The sequence below is a fragment of the Takifugu flavidus genome, chromosome 3 (genome assembly GCF_003711565.1).
Source record: "Takifugu flavidus isolate HTHZ2018 chromosome 3, ASM371156v2, whole genome shotgun sequence".
Lineage (NCBI taxonomy): Eukaryota > Metazoa > Chordata > Actinopteri > Tetraodontiformes > Tetraodontidae > Takifugu > Takifugu flavidus.
Genome location: NC_079522.1, coordinates 1,461,247 through 1,469,935, shown reverse-complemented (window position 1 = coordinate 1,469,935; position 8,689 = coordinate 1,461,247). Strand labels below are relative to the sequence as shown.

At 47.9% G+C, this 8,689-nt stretch overlaps 1 protein-coding gene across 3 annotated transcripts; it reads left to right on the top strand.

Moving 5' to 3' along the window:
* The first annotated feature begins 996 nt into the window (after positions 1-996).
* Positions 997-8,615, top strand: LOC130522613 (hepatocyte growth factor activator). Of its 3 annotated transcripts, XM_057027162.1 has the most exons (14): positions 997-1,399; positions 1,488-1,551; positions 2,339-2,432; positions 2,981-3,054; positions 3,443-3,589; positions 3,947-4,078; positions 5,080-5,190; positions 5,441-5,615; positions 5,902-5,999; positions 6,501-6,765; positions 7,137-7,276; positions 7,368-7,508; positions 7,654-7,796; positions 8,317-8,615. In XM_057027162.1, the coding sequence occupies exons 1-14, from the start codon at positions 1,349-1,351 to the stop codon at positions 8,497-8,499; spliced, it is 1,818 nt and encodes a 605-aa protein (XP_056883142.1). In that variant the 5' UTR covers positions 997-1,348; the 3' UTR covers positions 8,500-8,615. The 3 variants fall into 3 exon arrangements, with proteins under 3 accessions (XP_056883142.1, XP_056883143.1, XP_056883144.1); XM_057027163.1 differs by lacking the exon at positions 3,443-3,589 and having other exon boundaries at positions 998-1,399; XM_057027164.1 differs by lacking the exons at positions 2,339-2,432; positions 2,981-3,054; positions 3,443-3,589 and having other exon boundaries at positions 1,002-1,399.
* The last annotated feature ends 74 nt before the right edge of the window (positions 8,616-8,689 follow it).

Here is an 8,689-nt window from a genome sequence, read left to right as displayed (position 1 = left end):
TCTGGAGAGGGATTATCACAGCTGGTGAAAATTAGAGGTTAGATTATGGGACCCCAGTTTGTCTTGACACAGCATGTCCCTGCTGGAATGCCGAGTCCGAAATGGTCGGCTGGCTTCACTTTCACATTCCCCTCAGTTCAAAGCTGCTGCATTCTTCCAGGATAGTAATGTCTGATCTTAACATCCTGAAAAGCGCTCCTGATATTTAAAGAACACTCGGTTTATATGGTTTTGAAACTCAATCAAATTATTGTCAGATTTTCAGTCTTTCGGTCATTTCAAAACTCGATGAAGCTCTCGACCTTCATTAATCAGTTAATGTTTCCATTGGCGCCATCTTGGGTTTCACCAGTTAAGTTTGTACATTTGAAGCTAAAGTGTGTAAAACATAATTTCACCATATTCTTAGCTGTGTGTCTTATACAAGAGTAATATGTATACATTTTATATAACATATTTATTTTATAAACGTCCACAACTCTCGCGACCAGATTCGAACCGGAAGTCATTAAAAACGTCCGTCCTGTCCTCGTGGTCGCAATTAGCATCATGCTAATCACTCGTGCCGATTAGCATGTAAGGTAAATTCATGTTTTTTCCACTTTCGGCTCGTTTTCTGGTTGGTTCTACTGACTTTCGATAGCGATTTTAATTAATTTAAGATTAAAGGCCAAATCAAAGCTTGTTTGGTAGTGTAATCTGACGTCGCGTTCCCTTGGCCACGTAATCAATCTTGGTTATATTTCCATGTTTTGTTTCGACGTAACTTTAAATGCCTTTTTTGCTACACTAATTTACCATTTACGTCTTTCTCTTGCCTGGCGTTCGTATTTATAAACCCCCAGGTTAATTTAAAGTTAACCCCGTGCGTATAGTACAATATCCTTATGATCCAAGATCTCAAAAATGATCTTCAATCCATGATTGTGCCCCAGATCCGTCTTGGACAAAGTTTCCACTTGACCGTGTTTAAAATGAAAGTCCACTCATGAGCTGGTCCTGGGAACACCGGGACTCTCCCGGTTCGGCGGCCCACGCCTCCGTCTCTGCAGACCTCATCTCTGTTTGACCGGTGATGTCGTGCAAAGATAAACCGTGGGTGTGTGGAGGAAAGGTACCGATGAATCCGCAGGGATATAGGATGCCTCAGACATAAGACAAGCCTCATGACGCAACGGGTTTACTCAATAACGCTCCGAATGGGGAGAGACAGGATAAAACTTGCAGGGGTTCCCGAGTTTCCTACGAGCCGGAGCAGGCTGAGGACTCGGGCACCGACGGATAAAACGTGACGGGACGGAGCTTTTCCATCTGTCTTCTCTGGGCACCAGCAACTCGAACCCTCTTGATGGCATATGTTATATCTTTACTACTTCTGTGCGTTTTCGCTTCGCGGGCGGTACGTTTGACGCGTCGCATCTGCGCGTCCGTTCCAAAATCCGCTGCGTGCGTAAAAACGCAGGACTAAGTTTTCCTCTCCGTTACAGCACACGTTGGTCCCCGGCTTCGGACCTGTGATCTCCAGGGACTCCTACAAACCGGGTCGGAAGGGTAAGTTTTAACTTCTGTCCTGGCTGATTCAAATGGACCATCTTGGGAGAAGATGCGCATCTGGCGTTTGTATACATCTGTAATCTGTGACATAATTCAGATGACATGGACATATTGTCCTCTGATCAGATCCATCAGCACGTCTGAGGTACACGGGCCGGCTGGCCAAATGCTTTACAGACTGTTTCAAAGCTGTTTTCACATATGGGTTCTATGAAAGAGGATCAGCAGGATAGAAACGAGCCAAAATATAGAATTCCTGCTATAAGATGATGGGTTTTTCCTCTCCAAGTTAAATAGGACATCACAGCTGACTATGAGGTTTTTCTGCTATTTTTTTATGAAGTTTGTGCTGACGGAGCGAAAAAATTGTGGATTTGTTTGGACTTGAAAGTAACTTCTTGTTTTTCCAAAGGAAATTATTAAGAGATCTGAATGATAAGGAAGCAAAATCCGCAAAGGTTAAAAAGCTGAGAAACCATATCCGAGAAGAATTCTGGAGTCGGGACTCGGTTCTAAATGAGATTTTCTGAGAGATGAAATCCAGAATGCCGTGAAATCGGACGTGTGAAGTAAATGCCAGAATTTTAAAAAAAAAGGTTAAATTCAGGGTTTTTCTGAAATTCAGATCGTCATTGCAAATTATGGCCAAAGATTTTGAGTTTGACGTCGCATTGAACAGCTGAAATCAGATTTATGAGACGTCAATGCGAGATCTGACAAGAGAGACGTCAGAGGAAAATCCCAGAAATGCTAACGCGGTATTTTTAACTCTTGTTTGCAACAGTTTTCACCACACGTGGCAAAGAATGTAAATTCCCTTTTCGTCAGGGCGGCAGGATCCATCATCACTGCATCACCTTCCTGTCCTCCCAACCGTGGTGAGTCCTCCGGGCAGCTCTCGGTAACACTCTCGCGCTCGGTGACACCTCCGCGCGCGACAGGTAGCTTTTGGATTTCCTCCAGCGCCTCACCACAAGTTACAGCATCTCTGTGTAAAACGAACTGCAGATGGAACACGTGCGCGTGGCACCTTATAAATACAGCCAAGCGCTGACTCAGCGCGTCGGCTCGCAGGTTCATCTGTGCGCCGCTCTTTACGAAATCGTAACGGCGTTGATGAGCTAATTGGGTCGTCCGTTAAGTCATGATTCATGGATTCGTCTGCAACTGTCGCTGCAGCTTGCAACACGTTTCCTGCCGTCTGAGTTCAGCCACCAAACCTCAGCGCGCCGGACACGGCAGCTGAGTCATCGTTGGAACCGATGCCAGCGTGTTGTGGCAACTGAAAACAATTATATGTGCAGCTGTGCCCACGTGACAGGAGTGTGTTTTTAGTACGACGATCAGCTCGGAGCCACTGCGGTGCAGCTTCGTTTGGCTGAGTGATTGACAGCTGTGTTTCTATAGATGTCCGATGTCTCTGCAGGTGCTCCCTGACGCATAACTTTGATCGAGACCGACAGTTTGGGTTCTGCGCCGCCGACCAGGCTCAGCCAGAAGGTTTGTTGACTGAATTCCTAAAGCAGGGGTTGATATATGCTTTCAGTTTTGGTGGCGATGCGGCACTTTTTTCAGGTTCTGCCTATTTTAGCTTTTAAGGGTTTAATTTAAAGGTGCTTTTCTGGAAGTGTTCCACGGAGAACCTTTCAACTGTATGGGTTCTGTGTTTCAACTGGAACTCGTTCGGTTGGGCCCATCGAGAGGAGATGGGCTCTATCAGAATCATAAACCTGCCCAACACGGGTTCAGTCTTTAACCCTGAAGGTTCTATAAAGAACCAAATAGAGAAATGTTGGTTTTTTTTTTAAACTTGTGAACATGTGAATTGCTTGAAGGGATAACATTTCTGGAGCAGGTTCTTGAAGCGTTCTCTGTTTTTCTGTCCCAGTTTTTGTCCAGTCTTCATCGCGCGGCGTCTCAGATCCGTGCGGAGTCGACCCGTGTCAGAACGGAGGCGTGTGCGCGCTGATCCCACACACGGCTGCGTTCGAATGCTCCTGCCCGGAGAGGTTCACCGGGACGCTCTGTGAGCACAGTACGCTCAAATCTTCCCCATCGGTCTTAGGAGACTTCAATCTTCTCACTTTGTGCGACCAAAAATCTTTGCCGCCGTTTCCAAACGGTGGACGGTTGATTTAGAGCCGCAGACGGGCGGCCTACAGTAGCTGTTGGTTCTCTTTGGTGACGTGATCGAACTGTGAGGTTCACTGCTCCTCTGGCAACCAGAGGAGAAGCCTTCACCAACTCGTCACATGTTTTTAAAAGGCTCCTCGCCGCTATAATAACCGTTATTATTACAGAAGATGAGCTGTTTAGAGTCTGCTGTGCTGACGTCTCCCCTCCTCTCAGGTTTCAACCTTTTCTCTTTCCATGCTTCACGTCTGCTTTTCAGAAAAGTGCTATGAAACCACACACCTACACTATTATGACACCGGAGAGTCCTGGGGCCGAATACACCTCCGCAACGTGGAACAGTGCACGTGCATGGCCGGGGAAATCAAGTGTGAAAGAGTCGCCTACACAAGTAAGATTCGGCGTCTCTGTCGGCCTGCAAGAGCTCCGAGTTCTGTCCGAATTGTGGTTTCGGGTAACTTTGTGATACTTATCAAGCCGGTGCAAAAGGTATCGGTTCTCCTCCCTCGCCGTGTTGCTTTGATCGGACCTCCGTGGTTACGACCTCGCCTTGGATGAAAAAAGACAGATTATATGACTCACTGTGACTCAGGAATGGTGTTGCAGGACACACCCCATGGGTCTGAGAGGTGTTTTCATCTCAAAGGGGCACGTTTGTGGGCATTCAACATTCCTTGGCACAAAGGACAGCGAGGCAGCGGGGTGGTTTATGCTACCTGAACCGAAACAGGATTTTTTGTCATGGTGGTAGGGGTTTATTCTATCCGCCGTGGGAAAAAACTGTCTCTTTTAACTCCTGTAAAGTGCACTTGAAAGCCTTCGATATCTTTCCAGAGAGTCTGAAGTACCATTTACTCCTAAAACGGTGTTTTAGTGATTGGCTCTTCAATATTTTGATGGTAATGAGACTAATCCAAGACAGTTTGACTGAAATAAAGTCCTGAAAAACACTAACACAGAGAGTATATTACTTTTTTACGGTCTACTCTTTCTTTTCCATATCAAGTGTTCGAGAGGCCACTTAAAATGAAGTCAGTAGTAGAGATACGAGGCTACGAGGGCATCAGGGACACGTGGGGAGCCGTTTGCAGCATCGTTAAACAAGATGCTAATGAGTCTGAAGCACAATGTTAAAGATTTGGAAACATTAGGTGTAATTGCCACTTCAGGAAATATATGGTTAATGCTTTAGCGTCTGGAGGTTTTATGGGGGTGTTTAGCTAAATGTTAGCTGTGTTGCATTTATTCAGTCTGAGTTTATATGTTTGCGGAGCGTCAAGCAGCAACGCAGCTAAAAGAAAAGCACTTAATCGCTTAAACTAAACCACGTAGACATAGAGACAGATTATTTTGAATACGGGACTAACATCTGTGTTGGCCGTGTGTTTCCAGCGTGCCGCTCAAACCCATGTCAGAATGATGGCGCGTGTCGCCTGATCGTGTCCACCGGCCAGGAGGTGTGCTACTGCAGACGCGGCTACAGCGGGCCCCACTGCAGCGTTGGTGAGTGAAGGGATGGCGCTGGGGTCGCGCCTGCATGTGAGGTAGATGACGGCAGGTGAGGACATGAGCGAGCAGCTAAAGTTGCGCTCAGCTGTTGTAGGTTTTGTCGCGGGTGCAAATGGAAAGATATTTTGGGAAAGGCTTGTTCCAGCTTGATTCCAGAGCGAAGGGAGGAGACCTGTGATCTGCGCCGCGGAGTTGCTCTTCAGACGGGTTTGTGATGTTTGCGTGTGGGGGGGGGTGTCTGCAGAACTGGACTCGGAGTGCTACAACAGCAGGGGCGCAGATTACAGAGGGGTGGCGAGAACCACGGTCTCCGGCGGCCGCTGTCTGGCGTGGAACTCGGACCTGCTGTACGACGAGCTCCACGTGGGCACCGTGGACGCCTCGCCTCTCCGGGGCCTCGGGGATCACGCCTTCTGCAGGTACGCCCCTTTTGATGACTTATCCTGCGTCCGCTAACATCACAACCTGATCCTAATTACACAGAGAGAAGACTCCGATGCGTCGGCGCTCGCGTTTAACCATAAAAGCATCCAAGAAACGCATGTAATTATTTAATCGCCACCACTTTTCTTCGTAGCACGGCGATTCATGAACAACATGTTGTGGTTCCACGTATAGTTGCAGCATTAGCATCAAAGAAGCAAAAGCATGTGAAACAAGGGCTTGGTTGCTCTGGTAATGTTGTAAATCTGCTTCTCTCTGCAGAAACCCAGATGGGGACAAGATGCCCTGGTGCTACACGCTAAGTGACGGCGCCATCTCCTGGGATTACTGCAGATTACCCTCCTGCAGGATGGCTGTGTGTGAGTACATTTGGCACGGAGGAAAACAAAAAGTACAAAAGCCCATTTTTATCAATTCTACACCGTCGGCACCTTTTTTAATAAGCCCCATTTAGCCGCTTATATTCAAACAAAAGCGTCGTCATGGTAACATGTGAAGAGCGGAGGCCATTTATCAAAGCGGCCCGCTGCGTCATTCGATATCTTCATTCTCTTGGTGTTGATTATGTGTCACAGTCGGTGACATCTGCCATCAACAGCTGAACACCTCATTAAATGCCTCCTCTCTTATGATGGACGTGCAGGATCGCTGATGAAAACTGAAAACAAGAATCCGGCTCATCCGCTCTGGGTCACGCTGCTCTGCAGGGTGGCAGTTTGGGCAGGGATTCTAAAAATTCAATTATTTTTATTAGTTTCATGTCCCTAATGTTCCCCCGTAGAACTTTTTTTTAATGTTTTTTAAGTTGAATCCAAGAGATGCTTTGAAATGAAAGAATTCCTTTTTCCCTCTTCCTTCAGCATCATCCCGAAGGATTATTCCCTTTAACCTGCCGCCCCTCGTTAAGACTCCCAGACCATCCACGCCGAGCAAACGGCCCGTCTGCGGGAAAAGGCACAAGAAGAGGTTAGCCGTCGCCAGGGGAAGGATACTGGGCGGAAACTCGGCCCTGCCGGGTACTCATCCCTGGATGGTGGCCATTTATGTCGGGGAGCGGGACTTCTGCGCCGGCACCCTGGTGTCCTCCTGCTGGATCGTGTCGGCCGCTCACTGCTTCTTCCGCAAGTACGATCGTCGCATTTGTGTTCTTCAGCATGCTTTGTCTCCAGCTAGCAGGAGTCGCCGTGGCCGCAGCATTTACAGTCTGATGAGGGGGTCAAACATCAAAATGCGGTGACTCTGACCTCCCTTTATGAACTGGCTATATTTAACCCAGCGTCTCGTTCAAGGGAAACCTAAACACGCCTCACACAGCAGCTCCGGTTTCCCCTTTGATGTCATTGTTGCTTGTTGGGGTCTGGCCCTGGGATTCTGTAGATTTCAGTAGTTTGATCAGATTGTTCGGGATGGGCCGCATGTGTCCCCCGTAGATGTCCCCTGTGCTTCCTCATCCATCACAAGTCAACAGGAAATGCTCCCCTGCTTTTGTCTTCCAGCCCGTTGCTGTCTCAGATCCGCGTGGTGCTCGGCCAGCAGCGATTTAACGTCACCGACCACAACGCGAGGACGTTCGGCGTGGACAAATACATCTTCCCCAAGCAGTTCTCGGTGTTTAACCCAACGCTACATGACATTGGTATTCCCTGAACACACACTCTCTCTCTCCCTCCTGGTGTACCATCTCCTCCTTGGTCCCCTCCCGTGACCGCCACGTTTGTTTTGTGCAGTTCTGATCAAGCTGAAGAAACAGGACGGGCGCTGTGCGAAGAGAACGCCGTTCATCAGCCCCATCTGCCTCCCCGACAAGAACACCACCTTCCCCGACTACTTCTGCTGCACCATCAGCGGCTGGGGGCACATGCACGAGAGTGAGTGGTCGCGATCCCCCATCATGCACCAAACACTGAAGAGGAAACTCTGATTTCAGCAGGATCACAACACTGTCGGTTCTTTAGGTGGAGCTTATGCATTATTATTTATCGGGCCATCGCTGTCCTGCGCTCTATTTGACAGAGGCTCAGGGATACTCCAGTCTGCAGGAGGCCGGAGTCAGACTGATCCCTCACGACACTTGCAGAAAGCCAAACGTCTACAGCAACCACGTCACCGACGGCATGCTTTGCGCCGGCCTGGGCAAATGCGCCGACGCCTGCCAGGTAAGACGAGCAGCGCCTGGAAAGTGTCCAGAGAGACCGAGATAAGACGGTATTCAGAGTTGAGATTCTAAACCCATTTATTAGCATTTTACAGGTGTTGCAAGCTAAGGTTAGATTTATTTTATTGCCTCTGGGGAACAAATGTTGTGACTTTGACATGGAGAATAAACTCGGTTACTCATTTCCTGTTCTCAAGTAGTAAAATTAATTCCAACTGAAGTATTTTGCTTGCCTAACATGCAAAGCCAGTAAATTGTTTGATATTAAAAAAATAATCTGGGTGAAATTAGACTCTTGCAGCTGCTCCCAGCCTCTGAATGGGATTGACTTGAGTTATCAGGATAATGGAGAGGCAGTCTTGTGTGAAACATCTGAACTTGCTCCACTTGGAGGAAATGTCACATTTATTTATACCTTTAAAAGGTTGTGAGCGTGTGACTCAGCTGCTTGCATGGCCCCGCTTTGATCCGCGCGCTCTGTTTATGTACGTGAACCATCCCTCCCGGTGTGTTCTGAACAGGGGGACTCTGGGGGCCCTCTGGCCTGCACGAGAGATGACGTCAGCTTCCTGTATGGGATCATCAGCTGGGGAGAGGGCTGCGGTCGCTCGGGGAAACCTGGCGTTTATACCAACGTGGTGAAATACATCGACTGGATCAATTCGGTGATCAAACGTAAAACTGTAAAGGGCTCACGATCGTGAAGGTCCATTTTAATGTGTCACGTTTTTGTACTGTTTTTATTTGTAATGCTTGAACTTTTGTAGATTTATTTTTGACTGTGAAACATTTTTTTTGACTGAATAAATCCCTGACTTGAGCAGGCTTTGAGTTGAGTGTTTGTAAAGACGTTTCGGTGCTTGGATCGCAGAAAACGGGCCTTTTCGCCTCCTT

What these genes read in the sequence shown, in the direction of transcription:
- LOC130522613 (XM_057027162.1), top strand. Translation starts at nt 1,349, where the DNA reads ATGGCATATGTTATATCTTTACTACTTCTGTGCGTTTTCGCTTCGCGG. An exon ending in CTACAAACCGGGTCGGAAGG is followed by an intron (nt 1,552 to 2,338) that starts GTAAGTTTTAAC and finishes TGTTTGCAACAG; the next exon opens with TTTTCACCACACGTGGCAAA. An exon ending in AATGCGCCGACGCCTGCCAG is followed by an intron (nt 7,797 to 8,316) that starts GTAAGACGAGCA and finishes TGTTCTGAACAG; the next exon opens with GGGGACTCTGGGGGCCCTCT.